Below are 17574 nucleotides of genomic sequence, written 5' to 3' on the forward strand. Positions count from 1 at the left end.
TGAGGAAGAGAGAAGCAGGCTAGGATGCTACACACACTACCCCAGGCTAGGATGCTACACACACTACCCCAGGCTAGGATGCTATACACACTACCCCAGGCTAGGATGCTATACACACTACCCCAGGCTAGGATGCCATGCAGGACTTGCCAAGCAGCCCTCAGCGGGACAAGGACACCTCGAAGGCCTGGGTGACTAGGGACGCCCACTGGGAGCTCCACCCTCTTTGGGGATGGGCTGGGGAGGGGGCTGCACAGTCATCAGTGGGAATGGCAAAATCAAAGAGGAAAATACCATGAATTATACAGAAGAAAGAAAGAAAGAAAGAAAGAAAGAAAGAAAGAAAGAGGAAGGAAGGAAGAAAGGAAGGAAGGAAAGAAGGAAGGAAGCCAGGAAGGAAGGAAGGAAGGAAGGAAAGAAGGAAGGAAAAGCCAGTCTCCACACACAAGTGTGGTGCAGCCAGCTTAGGCCCCACCCCACAAACCACCATGTGGGAACTGCTCAACAGCCATGTTTGCTTAAAACTAAAACCGAAAAGCTGGCATTCCCTGAACAAGGAAGGAGTGGCTGGGGGCCAGAGGCTTAGACTCAACTTAAGGCCACCAGGAGTACACCCTGGGAAGGACAGCACAGGAGCCTGCCTGCTGGTACACAACTCTAGAGTCCTAGCCCTAGGGAGGCTGAAGTAGGGGGATCATGAGTTCCAGGACAGCCTAGGCCATAGAGTCAGACTCCATCTCAAAGTAAGTAAATTAATTAAAAACTGAACAACAACCATGATGACAATACCCTCCCACATACCCACAAAACCATCCAGACAGTTCAGAAGCAAATCCGAACAGTACTGGGTGTGTGACGAGAGAGCAGTTCCACTCAGGGTTTAAGGCCACCATCCAGGAGCTGAGAAAGACACTAGCACATGCATGTCACCCTCATACCAAATCAATTCCGATTGAGGCAAGTCAATAGACAAAAGACTCAGGTTCTGGCCAGAAGATACAGGGAAGCATCCTCACTTAAGTGGTGTCATGCTTAACATGCATGCATCACATATGTGCCCTTCTCAGTACATGTGATCTACTAGACCACAACACCAAAAGTCACATGTGGTATAACCAGTCAACCCTCTTGGAAAGCCAAAGATGGGGGAAAAAAACCACAGCTCCTCCTACATTCAGCGTTCTCAAAGGTCAGCTGCCTCTACATCACAGAGCCCCTTGCCTGATGGGAAAAGCAGTGACAAACTGCTAACGTGGTCACCTGAGGAGATGTGCAACAATGTGACCTAGAGAAAGCCGCAAGGATGGTTCTCTATGAATGTGACCAAGGTCTGCTGCTACACTGGCAGGTCCAGGGAAAGAAGCACCTAGACACACTGCGGCAGCCTTAAAGAGCACAGATATCACACATACACACCCGTGCACACACACACACTGCAGTGCCTGTCAGTACTCAGCAAGATGCATCACGGGGATGGTGAGGCTCAACTCAAGGCAGGTAAACAGCCACGTTCACAAGAGCAAGGTGAACAATTCAGTCATGCTCATATACTAGGGTCACATGAGGAGCAAGGGACAAGTGTATGAGGAAGAAACATGCAAGTACATACAATCTTTCCCAAAAGTTCTAAAACGAACTGTTCTATAAAAGGGATGGGTGGCTGGGGAAAAGGCAAAATTGTGGTTTGGGGGTTTTTTTGAGGGTTTTTTCGTTTGTTTTAAGGCAGACTCTTGCTATGTAGCATTTGCCTCTGGAGTGCTGGCTGGAGGGCCTGTCAGCAAGCACCTTAAATGCAAACCTAAGGGATCCAAGCCCCAGGGAAAGAAGAGAATGCCAGCTGGCCCTTGTGAGGGGACTTCGCATTCAGGGTTCTTTTGTACCATTTTGGCCACCTGTCTGATTATGAAACCAATTTAAAACATCTCTTAATTTAAACAACTACTGAATTCCCATCAAGAAAAACTATCTTAGCTGAAGACAAGAGCTGTCAAAGGGAATGACCACAGGCTGGTGTATCTGAGGATGAGGGCAGACACCATGGGCATGTGGCAGGGTGGCCCGGTTCCTAGTCAACATGCATGTATTTACTGCAATGTGTATGTGTGTCAAGACACACATGGGCAGGTCCAGAAGAAGTGCTGACCTCACCAGAAGGTGGAGCCATGCTCAGGACAAAGAGTAGCTTAGGGGCCAAGCACAGAAACACTGGAGTTTGTCAAAGGTGCTGATGGGGAAGAAGAGAGACAGGAAGCAGTGAAGTTCAGACGCATGGCCCTGTAAAGTCCCCAAGGAAACAAGATGGTTAAAGCCAGGACATCAAGAGAAGCCTGTACCTTTCTATCTGTGGCCAAGGAGAGGCAGGCAAACCGGCTGGTGTAAAACTAGCCAAGTGCCCTGTAGGCTATCAGAGAACCAACCACTGCCAGTGGATGTGTGCTTCCACCCTGGCCTCACGTTAAACAACTTCAAGTCTTTCAACCCACAACAAATCCAGCGTTACTGCTTTACAAATGCTGACAGCTGTTTTGCTTTTTTGTCTAGAACAGATCTCACTGTGAGTTCAACTGTGACCTTGAACAGTGTTCCTTCTTGCCTTGCTAACACTGCCTCAGAAAGTCAAAGCCTACAGCCATCTCACTAGTGAGCTCACCCTCCCAGGTCCCAGCTCTTCTGAAATCTGACCCTGCTAAGGAAGAGGCAAGACTAATGTAAAAATTATTTCTCCCAGGCAAAAAATAATTTATAAAAATGTGGGGTTGGGGCTGGAGAGATGGCTCAGCGGTTAAGAGCACCCGACTACTCTTCCAGAGGTCCTGAGTTCAATTCCCAGCAACCACATGGTGGCTCATAACCATCTGTAAGGAGATCCAATGCCCTCTTCTGGTGTATCTGAAGACAGCTACAGTGTACTTATATATAATAAATGAATAAATTAAAAAAAAATGTGGGGCTCAGCAGTTAAGAGCACTGGCTAATCTTCCAGAAGACCTGGGTTCAATTCCTAGCACCCACATGGTAGTAATTCCAGGCCCATGGACCTGATGTCTTTTTGGTCATCCACTGGCATCAGGTCTGTATGTGGTACAGACATACAGGCAAAATACTCATACACATAACATAAAAATAGATCTTTTTTAAAAAAATTTACTGTGATCTTCACTTAGCCTCCCAGAAGCCACCAGTCATCCAAGTCAACAGACGCACGCAGCACATATAGATAGCACTTCTAGCAGTGTGCACGCCAATGTTCTAGAAACTATATATCTTAAGTGTGCTCTCAACCTAAAGGCAAAGTGGGCATGGTATACAGAACCGAGGCCAATAAACAGAATGAACTTCAGTAAAAATGGCTTCAGAAAAGGAGCAAGACTTGCCTCTGTGTGTTCCTGGTCACTTGCTAGCTACCTGTGCATGCAGTGCACTGTGCTATGCATCAGACCTGCTGTGACAGGTTCCAGGTTCTGAAGCACCACGTTCCAGCACACAGCTCAGATGGCTGCAAATGGTGAAGGAGCAGTGGGCTGGCTATCGTGAAAGCAACAGCCTTAGGGCTCCATGTGTGGGGAAAAGACAGTCCCTTCAGAGCCACATTGTCACACCAGTGGTTCAAAGGGGCCTGCTATAACTCAAGACATGACACGGCGTCTGCTTGCTGTTGGAATATGCCACTAAGAAGGCCATCACACAGAGTCTGAGGGTGCTGCGTTGGAATACCCTCCCTTACACAGAAACACGGAGGAATGACTACAGACAGACAGCAGACTCAGTGCAGGGACTCAGAGGAGCTCCGGTTGCCCTATAGAAAAAAACAGCACCCTCAGTCAGGTCACTGATGACGCTGTAATCTGTTCTAGCTCCTCTGGAACGCTAGGGGCTTTTGACAACTGTGTGCAGGGGTCAGGTTTAAAAGAGAAATCAAGCAAAGACATCTATTCCTCACATGATACCCGCAGGACAAGAATGCCTCAAAACCTGACCTTTGAACTGTAATGACTTGCAAGAGCTTACCAGAGCCACTTACCAGCAGCCAAGTGGAACTGTGGTCCATCTCAGACGAGAGCTTACAAGCAGCTTTATACATAGTCTGTGGACATTGTTGAAAGTCTACACAAGGCTAACCCTAAGGCATACATGGCCAAACTCAGGTGGACAGCTCTGGAACTGTACAGACATCCACCAAAAATAAGACCAGAACCTCAATCTACCCCATAGGCAGCACGCCATTTCAAACCCCCTAAAAGGAAAAAAAAAAAAAAAAAAAAAAAAAAAAAAAAAAACCAACAATAACAACAAAACTAGCCCACACAGGACACTGGACTATGTTCCGGCACATAGAGGACAGAACCACAGCTGGCTCTAGCTGTCACTGTAACCACAGAACCCAGAGGGCCTGACAACTAGGCAGCACCATTAAGCACCCCTAAGGCAGCAGCCCGTCCTAAGAATGAAGCCCCTTAGGACAGCCATTCGCTAATAATGTGCCAAGGAGCATGTGTGCTCCTTGCATTGCCAGGCATTCAGGAGTTCACCATGAAGAATAATCTCAACTAAGCCTCAATCCAAACCTCCACCCCATGGTAAGCAGATAAACTGTGATGAATGAATATTACTCAGCCATAAAAAAAGAGCACAGTGCTGTGCACTCTTACAAGAGAAGCCTGAAAAGCATGCCGAGAGAAAGCAGCCCAGCACAAAAGGGCAAGTATTCATGAATCTGTTTACACCACAGGATCAGAGAAAACAAACTCATGGAGACAGGCAGACATTTGATCCTGAGTGTCTGCTGAGGGGAGGGATTACGCACAGGCACTGGTGTTTTGAAGGACTAACCAAATGATCTGAAATTCAACATCAACCAATGGTCACACAGCTCTGCACAACACCCCTGACCACCACAATTCAGAGTGAGCCCCCTTCTTCAGCCTCCCGAGTGCTGGAGTTGATTACAAGTTGGTACCTCATAGCCAGTTAAAGGTCTTGATTTAGGGTTGGGGATTTAGCTCAGTGGTAGAGCGCTTGCCTAGGAAGCGCAAGGCCCTGGGTTCGGTCCCCAGCTACAAAAAAAAGAACCAAAAAAAAAAGTTCTTGATTTAACCTGCTTCCAAAACCAAGGCTTTCTATTTAAATAAAACACATACACTGTTCACAGCATCCTGAGACACACCTAAGGGACGGGAAGCATTCAGTAGATCAAGCCCCGCAGCCCCTCATGTTCCCCTGCCAGTAGATACAGCACATGGTTTTCTGAAGTAAGCCATGCATAAACTATGTCCATGGCTGGGCTTGGTGCATAACTAACCTCTCGACTCTCCAGAGGTAGGAGGACAGCAACTCCCAGACCAGGGAGAGCCACACAATAAAACCTTGGTCTTTATTTCATTTATTTATATCCCAAACACTGTCCCCTTACAGAGCCCCTCCCCACACTCCCCAAACCTTGGTCTTTAAAACAAATAAGCCACACTTTTCTTTTAACCTTCGGAGCTCCTCTGAACACCGTGCACTTTAAAATGAAAGGGGATGAGGGCTGAGCGAACTGCAATAACAAGCTCTCCAGAAAACTCCGTCAGGAGAAATAAAAACTGGAATCAGACGCCATCCCAACACCTTCACTTCTGAGAGCCAAGTATCAGTCCTAAGTTCAAGACCAAACAAGTGACACCGCTCAGGAAGCGATGCAAGAGTCACCTTCTTCTGAGGATGCAGAGGCCCAAGTCAGCCCAGTGCTGAGCAGGCTCTCAGCTGGGCATCCGCAAGCACAGCACAAATGAGCCCAAGGTCCAGCCTGGGAGTACAGTCCCTTTAGGAGTGACTTAGAGCCAGGCAAAAGCAAGAGACCTGAGCAAATGGGACCCAGCCTTTATTGCTAAGGCCAAGCAATGTCCCTAACTTTCCAAAGAGGACCCCGACCCTGTCAGGCCCACAGGATTCCTGAAAACTGCAACAGCTGCGACACTCAGGGCAGACAGACATTCAAGCCAGACAATGCACGCCTCTACAAAATGCAGACAGCCAACGTGGCCGGGAAGCACATTGAGAGCACAGCTGCCAGCTGTCCTGTCACCTCTGGAGGACTTCCGCCCAGCCTGCTACAGCACAGGAGACAAAGGCTAGTGACCAGTGCCCAGACCCTCAGGACCAGATTAACTCCATCTCTCAATGGGGAGACTTTCGCCTGAGACAAAGGCTATCTGATACAACTTACTGTGAGGGCTGGCTGTAGTGGGGTGGGGCTCAGTGGCAGAGACCTGCCTGGTATGCACTAGGCTCCATCCCTAGTACTGTGTAGGTGGGAGAGGACCCAAGACATTTGTTCTAGGCACTTCTATTCTGAATTCACTGCCCTGCTAAAAGACACAGACTGACACAGACCCCTGACGTGCATAGCTTCACTCAACACAGTGAGTGGTCTGGCCGCACGGGGTGGGAGATAAGCTCCCGGTCTTGGATGAAACTAACTGCAGCTGATGAGACCACAGACAGGTGACAGGTGAGGAACTGAACTCTCCTTGGCCCTGCCTCTCTTTGCTGACAGCTGTCTGACACACGGGGAAGTGAGGTGGGAGAGTATGTATGTACTGAAAAAGAAGAAGGAGCCAAAGAGCAAACCGCAGTTTCAGAGGCCAATGTCGGTGACAAGATAAGATGCCACAGAAACCCATTCAGGAACCACAGCCGCCTCTTAGAGGAAGACATCAAAAAGGAAAAGCCACAACCCAAGGTTCAAAGAGAGCGAAAGAAAAACGACCAAAGCCTGAGCCTGACTCCCTGACGACCTCACCTTGCTCACCTTGGGCAGGGGAAGCGAAGTAAGAGTTTTAACTTCAAAAAACTCAGACTGCAGAGCATCTGGGCAGGAGGCCCAAACGTGGCCTCCTACAACCAAGGACACGGTGTGGGGCCTCAATGGTCCCTGGCACTGGAGAGCCTTTCTCTCACAACAAACCTGCGTGGCGGGCTCCAGGGCTGCTGACTACTGACGACCTCCAAAGGCCCAAATGCACACCGACTGTACCATCCACAACTATGGGCTGCAACTAAGAGGGCTGGCTACCCAGGAGATGAATTCCATCTTCTCTTCACTGTGTGAAGAGCCTTCAGCTTCCACAGAACCACGTGCTTCGCCAGTCCTCAAACATTTCTGAATGGATGGTCAGGTTGCCCTTCCTGCCCAGCAAGCCGACATCATCCTAAGACCAGATCCCACCTCAGTGAGCTTTGGTTCTCCCCGATGGTGGATCACCAGTGACAGCTACACGCAGACCTGCTGAGGCTGCGAAGCCCCCGTCAGGCTCTCCAGACAGACACGCTTACCAGCCTGCACAACCCTCACGAACACACACGCATTCACTCGAACCTGTACATCCGACCCCTGCCATGCACGCCCGGGGACACCTGTATCAGACAGGCAGGGCCCCCACCTAGGTCCAGGTTCCAGCACCACATCTGCTCAGTGCAAGTCGACAAATTGTTGAATGCACTGTCACCTAAGAGCTGAGCCTGACAGGACAAAGGCCTTATCCTGTCTCCAGCCTGGGCTGGGACACAGAACACACAAAGAGGCCGCGCGCTGACGCCAGCCACCTGGTCCCTAGTGGGTCCTCTTCCAGGCTGGCCAGTAAAGGACCCCAGCCGCGCTGTCTCACCGCGCGCGTGCGCTCACCTTGTGACAGGCCGAGCAGGTGGGCAGCGCGCCGCTGGGCCCGGGCGCGCTCTTGCCACCGCCACCACCGCCGCCGCCGCCGCCACCGCCACCGTTCAGGCTGCTCTGGATCTGCGTGAGCTCCTGGCGCAGCACCTGCTTCTGGTGGAAGCTGAAGGCCGGGTGGTTGGAGGCCATGGTGAAGAGCAGAAGGAACTCATCGCCCGTGCGGCCCTCGTTGAGCTGTAGCCCGTAGTTGTGGATGATGGAGTCGGTGTGCGTGAGCGTGCGGTACAACACGCCCGCAGCCTCGCGCTGCTCCGAGCCCAGCAGCGCCAGCGACACCAACAGCTTGCTGCGCACCACCTCGTCCGTCAGGTTGGTGAGGCTGCCCAGGTCCGCCGGATTGTTGGCCTTAATCTCGGAGTCGCGCAGCGAATGGTAGTCCTTGCGTGCCAAGTCCTCCAGGCACGAGCCGAGGAAGCGCAACTCGAGCGGGATGCACAAGTCCAGCAGGCCGCACAGGAACTCCACGCGCTGCGGTGACGGCAGTTCGGAGAACCAGCGGTACACGCCGTCCCTCTGCAGCGGGCAACGCTTCTCCACCATGCTGCCGCCCGCGCCGCGCCCGCCGCCGGGCCCGGGAGCCGCGCGCGGGCGGCCGGGGGGCGCGCAGAGCCGCGGCCGGGCGCCGGGGCCGGGCGAGGCCGCGCGCGCGCGAACCGGGCGCGGGCGCGGGCCGGGCGCGCGCGGGCCGGGGGAGCCGCCCGCCAGGGGCCCCGCGGCGGCCGGAGCCGGGGCCGCGGCCGGGGCGGCCGGGGACGGCGAGCGGCCTCGGGGCCGCCGCTCACGGGGAGGCGCCCTGCCCGCGCCCGTCCCCAGCGGCGGCCGGTGCGCGGCAGTGGCGGCGGCCGCTCCTCGTCGTCGTCGTCGTCGCCCGGGAGGCGGCCGCCCCCATCTCCCCGCGCGCCGCAGGGTCTGTCAGTGTGGGCCGCCCCCCGACGGAGCCGCCCCGGCCATGCCGCCTCCTGCGCTTGCGCCCAGGCCGGCCGTTACCCGCTGCGAGGCTGGGCGCGGCGCCCGGACGGGCCTGGCGCGGCGGAAGGATCCAGCGGGACCCGCGGACGGATCGCGGCCCGGGCCGTCGGAGCTGAGCAGAGCGCGCTCGCGAGCACGGGCGGCCGCGGCCAGCGGAGTGGGCGGGGTGGCCGCCTCTCGCGACAGCCCGGGCTGGCCGGGCCCGCCCCTCCACGCCGATTGGCCAGGCTGCCTGTCCTGCGTGCCGGCTCGTTTCAGCACCTCCGCAGGATTGGTTAAAGCCTAGGCCCCGCCTCTGAAAGGGACTGTCGATCACGCCGGGTCCGCCTGCACCCGCCCCCTACCGACCGGCGCTAGCGGATTGGTCGGTGGGAATCGGCATGGTGGAAAACCCGGGATGGAATTTTGGGCGCTTTTGTTCCCTCAGATTAGCCCGGAGCCTTGTTTTTTGGGCAAAGCCGGGCGTTGGGCCTCGGTGCTTTATTCACAAATGTGACGGCAAGGAGGCGGCGATGGGCCCAGAAGAACTACTGGCGCCGGACTTCCTTCTGATCTGCCCGAGCCGAGCTGTGTGACCTTGGGCGAGTCGCGATTTCTCTCTGAGTCCCTTTTGCCTCCCGGGAAGATGCGGGTAATAATACCCTCCCGGGGGGTTGCTGCTGGAAGGCAGTGAGCTCACAGTGGGCGAGCACCTGCGTTTTTGAGGCGGCGGGCCCGCCTAAAGGCGAGGATGATGGAAGGAGCAAGCCTTCTCCCCAGTATCTGCTAGCCAGGTCTGTCAGCTCGCCCTGTCAGCGGGCACCTCGGGCCCTGGATCCGAGAAAATGCAAACCCGCGGGCAGAGGCAGGGCTCTAGGACTGCCACCACCCTGGCTTTTGGTTGGCACCGGGATGCAGTTGGGGGAGGGGCAGGCGGGCACCTATCCCCTTCCAATGCTTTGGATACAGGGCCCGCCCGGTACAGACAGAGAAACTGAGGTCCGGAACAAGAAGCCCCACTCCCATTCCTAGATGGCGTCCTCTGACATCCTGTAGGTATAGGCTGACTGTCCCTAGGCATCGAGTGTAGGACACCTGGGCTAAACTGAGCTCCCATACAGAGCCTGCAGCCTGGCCTGTGGAGCCAGTAAATAGATCCTTCCAGTCTGGTCCAAGGTGCTGAAAAATCTCTAGGCAGAACATTCCTGGCCTTGGATTTCCCACCCTGAGCGAACATTGCGGCCAAGAGACCAAGAGACTGTTCCCCTGGTCCTACCCACCTTCTTGGGCACATTTCTCTGGCTACACCAGTGTACTGGGTGGCTTAGAGGGAAAGTTCACCAACCCCAACCCCTTTACCCAGAGCAGGCTACTGAATGAACCATAATTATCTGCAGTTTGGGGGAAACATCCATTCCTAAACCTAAGAGCCAGGAAGCAAGGAGCTGACCTGGAACACAGCACACCCCTACTGCCCGCAGGAGTGCCCTAGAACCCACGGACCCTTGGATTCCTTGCCCAGACTTCAACTGGCTGTGACCTGGGCCATCTTCTCAGCCCTTCCGAGCCTCAGTGTTCTCATCTGTAAAGACAGCCTAAAGCCCAGCCAGACACATGCTACTGGTGGTCGTGGGTGTTGCCCAAGGCCCTTTCTAGCTGGGAAGCAGAGGACTGGAACCATAAAAGGCCCCAGGCTGAGCTCCTTCTGCTCTTCCAGCTCTTGCTGGGTGTGGTATTTAAGGCCATCCTGGATTAAATAACAGCCCCTGAATGTTCAAGTCCACCTGGACCCTCTACGCGTAGCCTTGTCTAGAAATAGACGCATGTGCCGGGTTAAGGAGAGGCTCCAAATTCAATGTCCTAATAGAAAAACTGTATCTTCCTTGGAGTCAAGGGCAGAAAGGTCGTGTAAAGACAGACCCTAGGTCAAGCAACGGCACTTCCGAGGAGGCTAGACCGATCCTCCCCCGTGCCCTAGGGACATGGCCACCACAACTTGACTCTAAATGAAGGCCTCCAGTGAGGAGGATCGAAGTCAGTCCTAAGAGCAACCACAGGAAACCAGGGGAAGGTTGTGTCCCCTTTGCTTCGGCTGTAGAACCCTATAGACCAACCTCAATTGGGGTTTGGGGTCATGGAGATGAGAGACACAAGTCCACACACCCAAGCTTTAGAGATCTCTCATCTCTAGCTTGTCTTCCCAGGCTCAGCTCAGTCCTGAGCACGCTCTGTCCCTGTCACTGTTGCCGGACCTCCTTGAGCTCCAGGCCTCCTGTTGGTTTGCAAAGTTCCAGGTGTCTGTGGCAGGTCTAGGACTCCTTCCTTGGCACAGCCTTGGCCGTGGGCTCCTGGGCCTTCCACTCCAGTGCTTGCATAGGTCTGAGGGACTGCAGACTGCATGCCAGTTCCAACCTTCATCCTCTCCTCACCTAGCCTGTCCACTCCTTCCAAAGTATGGGAGCCCAGGATATTAGGAAGGACTGGGGGACACCTAGGGAGTGCTGGGAACCGACCCTGGGGCTCAGGCTGAACCAGAAGGGCTGCTGAGCTTCTGAGGGATCAGTGCAGGAGAAGGCCTGCTGTAGATGGAAATGGCTGTCATTCAGGCCCCGAGGCCCCCTGCCTGGAAGCGCATCTGAGGGGATGCTGCTGATACACACAGACCTGAAGCCATCCAGAGCCTTATCCAGCCTTGGGCAACTCAGCCTGCCCGCCTGCCTGCATTTATGTTTGTTCCAAACGGGCTTCCATTGGGAGTAAGCTGGGAAGAGGGGACTCCCTCCCAGAGAACCGAGCACAGCACAGATTACTTGAGACAGAAATGTGGTAGTCATCCCTCAAGCCCCAGAACAGGCCACCCCAATGATGTGAAGTGCCTGTATTTGTCTCCGGCCATTCTAGTAATCCAGACTCCAGGACTGCACATCACCCTCCTCCCCAAGGGCCCTTCCCACCCAGTGCCAGGGTCCTGCTTTTTCCTCTGCCTCCCCATCCAGCCATGGAGAAGGATTAACACGGAGGGCCCAGTAGCCATGAACCAAGACATGATCAGGACAGGGAACCCCGTGTGAACTGGGTGTTGAGTAGAAGGAGCAATCTCCAGCAGCCCAAGCCCGCTCTCCCAGCATTTAAACCCCTAAGCGGGGCCCAGACCTCAAGCAGACCCTCACCCGCTGGTTCAGTTCTTTATTTTGTTTAACTTTACGTGTGCGAACGCTTTTGTCTGCCTCTCTGCGTGTTCACACATTATCCCCGTGCCTGCAGAACTCAAAAGAGCGCACTGGATCACCTGGAACTGGAGTTACCACAGGTGGGTTGTCAGCCACACGTGTGAGTGTTGGGAATCGAACCCAGGCCTTCTGCCACGGCAGCAAATACTCAATTCTATGCCATCGGTGGGATTCTTACACCAGGCCCAGGTTCCCAGCATCACCACTTCAGCAGTGGGTCCTAAGGCTGTCATCCAAATCACAGTTCCCAGCTGCGGGATCGGTTCAGACAGCAGCCTGGCGGGGCAGCTTGTCTGTGCGGGGAATCAGGGAATCGGGATCTGACATGTTAATCACCTACTGAGGACACCCTGCTCGGGGTAGAACTGTAGGCAGCACAGGTAGTCGACTCGATGTTTTGCCAGCCCAAGGTGACAAGGCTGTCTATTAAACCCTAGCTTCCACCTGAGACTTGGGACTGAGGCCAGCCGTGGCCATAAGCAGGTGTCTGTCCCCAGAACCCCTGGACCTGGTATCTGCACAGCCAAGATTGGTCTAGAGCGGAACTGTTCTCCTAGGGGTCTGACGTGGGGCCACATGTTCTATTAGTCTGAGCACCCCAGAGCAAGATGGGAGGGGGTGGAGATGAGACTCTCCCAGAGGCTCGGAACCGACTGGCCTGGGAATGCACAACACTTCAGAAACATCAAGTGAGGAGTTGGGGATTTAGCTCAGTGGTAGAGCTCTTGCCTAGCAGGCGCCAAAGCCCTGGGTTCAGTCCCCAGCTCCGGAAAAAGAAAAAAAAGAGAAAAAAAGAAAAAAAATGCAAAAACAAGAAACATCAAGAGACCCTGCCTTAAAAAAGGGGGTGGGGGGCTGGCAGGATGGCTCAGTAGGCAGTGGCACCTGATAATCCAGCTGTCCTCTGACCTCTACATGGGTGCCATGAAGCACTCTCCCGCACACGCGCACACACACACACACACACACACACACACACACACACACTGTGGAGGTGTTCCTGGGATGTGGGGTTTCTGCTCCCAGCCCCCTTAGAGGCTTTCCCTTTGGTGTTTGTTTGTTTGTTTGTTTTTTCCAGAGCTGGGGACCAAACCCGGGATCTTGAAGCTTGCTAGGCAAATGCCCTACCACCAAGCTAAATCCCCAACTGTTTTTAATCATTGCTTACAAGATACTTATTTAAAAATAGAAAATAGGGGTTGGGGATTTAGCTCAGTGGTAGAGCGCTTGCTAGGGCCCTGGGTTCAGTCCCCAGCTCAAAAAAAAAAAAAAAGAAAAAAAAGAAAAAAAATAGAAAATATGTTATTTTGATATTTATCCGATACTTTGAAGCAGAGTCAAGCCGAAATGAAGACGTTGTAAAACTCTCTTGTGTGTGCATCCTCACATCATCATAAACTGTTAACCCAAGGGGCAGAAGGAAATGCCGGCGAGATGGTGTAAAAGAAACCTGAGGTGCTGAGATTTCCAAGAAGCCGGGGTTTCAGATATGCCGGGGTTTTAATTTTTTGTTTTTATTTTAAATTTCTGACTTTGTCTTAGTGGCCTTGAAAAGGACATTGAATGTTAGAGAATTATGAATGAAGATTTTCTTTTTCTTTTTTACCATTTACCAAGTACTTTTAAAAACAAAAGTCGCAACTGTTTTTCCCTTCCTAGGGACTTTTCTGCATAAACTCTTTGTTGAGTGGAGTGACTCACACAGGTTATCTCAGCGTTCAGGAGGCTCGGGTGAAAGAATTGCTAGCCTGGGCTACATAGAGAGTTCATCTTCAACCCAGAATACATGGTCTAAAAAGGTCAAAAAGTGCAGCAAAGATGATTGGAGTTTTAAACACACACCACTTGGCAGAGACACGTAGGGGAAAAACTGAGTCTTGAATAGTACATCCCTCAGTCCATGGCTTCAGGGTCCTCTCCTGGATCTGCCCCTCCCCACTCTGTGCGTGTGCGTGTGCGGGTGCGTGTGTGTGTGTGTGTGTGTGTGTGTGGTGTGTTCCTTCTATGTGCTTCAAGGCCAGCAACTGCCTCACTCCCCTCCCAAGGTGCTGGCTCCTGATGTTTTCACTGTATCAGTGGCATTAGGGGGACGTCAAACCGCACAAAGCTGCAGGAGGAATACAGCATCTCCTCACACCTTTACCTTCCAGTTCCACCCGGGATGGATTTGTTCTTAAAGACTTTGGTATAGTAAAAATGGTGTGTGTGTGTGTGTGTGTGTGTGTGTGTGTGTGTGTGTGTGTGGTGCGTGTGCGCATTATTTTATTTTTAGTTATGTTTATGTGAGGAAGTATGTGCACATGAGTGAGGGTGTCCATGGAAGTCAGGCTTCCAATCCTCTGGAGCCAGAGTTATAGGAGGTTGTGAGCACACTATTACATGGATACTGAAAATGAAACACAGGTTCCCTGGAAGAGCAGTAAGCACTCTAACAATTGAGCCCTATACACACACACATATACACGTACATGCATACACACATACATGCACACATACATTCATACATATACCCATTTACACATACATACACATATACACACATACATTCATACATGCACACACATACACATTCATACATACATACATCATACACATATACATACATGTATACTTCATACACATATACATACATGCATAGATCTACATATATATTCATACATACATACACACATACACACATATATTCATTCATACATGCACACATACATGCATGCATGCATACATCATGCACCTATATATACATGCATACATCATACACCTGTACATACATGCATACACATACATATATTCATACATACATACACATATACACACACATACATATATACATTCATACATACACCCATTCACACATACATACATACATGCACATACATACATATATGTATACATTTTGGTTTGGGGTTTTGTTGTTTTTGTTTTTTGTGTTTTTGAGACAGGGTTTCTCTATGTAACCCTAGCTGTCCAGGAACTCTCTGTAGACCAGGCTGGCCTCAAAGTCACAGAGATCTGCCTGCCTCTAGCTCCCAAGTGCTGGTGTAAAGGCGTGCACCACCACTGGCAGGCAATGCTTGGCCCCCTGACATGACCAAGCCAGTGCTGTTGTCAGCCGTGATATAACGGCAGCATGGGGCCTTGCTGCACCTTAACCAGTTGCACACATCTCCCAGTTCTGGGCACTCAAGTCTATGCTAAGGAAACACGGAGGACAGTCTTACCTACCTGGACTTTGTCCCCTCTGGGTTGAGCCGGGGTTCATAGAAGGATCACATTCCAGACAACCTGCCTCCAAGTTAAGCCTTCCTGTGTCCATTGCTGCTGTGTTAGAAGTCTCAGAGGACACACTCAGACTGAAACATAGTAAGGAAGACATTCCACCGGACAAGAAAGCACTGGATGGGTGATGGAGCGTACCCCTGAAAAACTGGAGGAGAGACAGGTGTAGTCTTGCAAACACATTTGCAATCCAAGCACCCAGAAGGCTGAGGCAGGAGGATGAAGAGTTTGAGAGCAGCCTGGAGTAACCGTAACCAGCAAGTTCAAGGCCAGCCTGAGTTTCAAAGGGTGACCTTGCTCAGCAAATAAAGCAAACGGCAAGCAAGATGGCCATCGTGGTAAGGATACTTGCTGTCCAGGGCTGCCACCTGAGTTTGAATTCCTTGGGTCCCAAATAAAGGGGAAAAGGAAAATTGTCCGCAAGCCTCATGTGGCTGTACCATGGACTGTCTGAATCTTCCTATGACAATAAATTAGGCTAAGCGCGAACTCAGTATTTGCCCCAAATGGCTTTGACCTTCTGACCTGCCTGGTGTGTGCCACCGTGCCCAGTTTATGAGGTGCTGGGATTTGAACCAAGGGCTTCATGCGCGCTAGACACTACCAACTGAGCTGAAGCCCCCTAATCAAAAATGCATAAAATCCATTTTTAAATTTATTTTGAAAGCGTTTCTTATTTTAAATTATTTAAACCTACTTTTAAAAATGTCCGTGTATTTGGTTGTCTTGTCTGCATGTGTGTCTGAGCACCATGACTGTCCCCAGTACTGGAGGAGGCCAGAAGAAAGCATCAGATCTCTGGAATTAAGGTTACAGTCGTGAGTTGCCATGGGGGCGCTGGGAACTGAACCCACGTCCTCTGCCAGAACAGCCAGTGCTCTTCACAGCTGAGTCATTTTTCCAGCCTCTTAACACCAGATTTAACCCAGCTTCCTAAGGTGGCTATCAAGGGTCACAAGCTTGGTGGCTACAACATAAAAGAGTGAAATTATACGCCTTGCTGACTCTGTAGGCCAGAGGTCTGCCATTAAATCGGACAAGCTGCTTCCTTCTGCGGCTCTGGGCCCATCAGCTTTTGGTGCCTGAGGGCCTTTCTGTTATCACTTGGCTTGGGAATACACCGTCCCTCCTCCTCTTCCCTTATCAGGACCACTCCACAGCAGTCCAATCCACAGCTAGCAGTTCATCCTGGCCTCAGTCCTGTCTTCCCGCAAAATAGAGAGAAGCAGCCCAGGCCTCCGCTGAGAACTGGGAGGAGCAGGGATAGCAAAGTGTGGTAGCATTTGACAGTAGCTGTGGATTGGCTGCCAGGATTCACAAGCACCTCTCACCTCACCGTGTGTGTGTGTGTGTGTGTGTGTGTGTGTGTGTGTGTGTGTGTGTGTGTGTGTGTAGGCAGACACTCCAACATGAATTGGTAATTCCCTATGGGCTAATGCTATTGCACCACAGTTCTGAGTATCATGAGAGGCCATGTCGCTCAGGGAGGACCCACAGCAAATGGCAGAGCTACGTCTTAAGGCTGGCACCCTTCTTATGCCTCCTGCCAAGCCTACCAGAGTAAAGGTTTTGGCATCCAGGACAGGAAGGAAAGCAGCGCCAGCAGACAGAGCACCTTCACGGCTCATTTCCCCCTTGTGGTACACTTTGAAGTCAGTATATCATCGTCCCCACGTGCAGAGGAAGTCAGGCAGCAGGCACGGCGTGTGGTCCTGAACCCACTGCCCTGTCCCCAAGACGGGCTGTAGACAGAGGCTGGGTCCTGACAGCATCGGTGTGGGAGAGGAGTCCACAGTGGCAGTCAGTCCTCAGCTGCCGTGGAGGAGCCAGGTGGATGCCTCAGCCCTGCTCATGCGACTCATCTCAGTGATGCTTCGATTTATAGTGTTAGCAGTACTCTCTCACCTCTTACAGAGAAACTGAAACTGAGGAGCCAGGAGCCCAGCGTAGACAGGAAGGACAGATCAGTATGCTGGTTACAACGCTGTTCGTTCTCCCTTCTGTGTAATCCCACTGTCTCCTATGTTTGACTCGCAGTGGCTCTGGGAGGTGTGTGCGCGTGCATGCATGTGTGTGTGTGTGTGTGTGTGTGTGTGAGAGAGAGAGAGAGAGAGAGAGAGAGAGAGAGAGAGAGAGAGAGAGAGCTCCAGCTCCAACTCATTTGGGATAGTAGTTTGGGGTCTGTATTTTCTTTTGTGTGTGTTTATATGTTCATGTGCACATGTAACATGTATGTGCACACGGAGACCAGAAGACATTTGCAACCTCGTCTGCCCTTCCCCTGGCAACATCTACTTTGTTTGTTACAACAGTCTGTCTCTTGCCTGGACTCACTCATTAGGCTAGGCTGTCTGGCTGATTAGGGAACCCCACAGATCTACTTGTCTCCAATGTTGCGATGAGAAGCCC

General features: G+C 52.1%; 1 protein-coding gene across 3 annotated transcripts in view; it reads right to left on the reverse strand.

The window, feature by feature from the left end:
• The window catches only part of Zcchc14 (zinc finger CCHC-type containing 14), a 44337-nt gene extending 35498 nt beyond the window's left edge, over positions 1-8839 (reverse strand). For 2 of the 3 annotated variants that reach the window (XM_039098193.1, XM_006255732.3), the window contains exon 1: positions 7664-8320. In XM_039098193.1, coding sequence (XP_038954121.1) covers positions 7664-8251 — 588 coding nt within the window. In that variant the 5' untranslated portion in view covers positions 8252-8320. Of the gene's footprint in view, positions 1-7663 lie in introns of all 3 variants that reach the window. The other variant, NM_001427306.1, reaches the window with a different exon arrangement.
• Positions 8840-17574: the final 8735 nt, after the last annotated feature.

This window comes from Rattus norvegicus, chromosome 19 (assembly GCF_036323735.1).
Source record: "Rattus norvegicus strain BN/NHsdMcwi chromosome 19, GRCr8, whole genome shotgun sequence".
Lineage (NCBI taxonomy): Eukaryota > Metazoa > Chordata > Mammalia > Rodentia > Muridae > Rattus > Rattus norvegicus.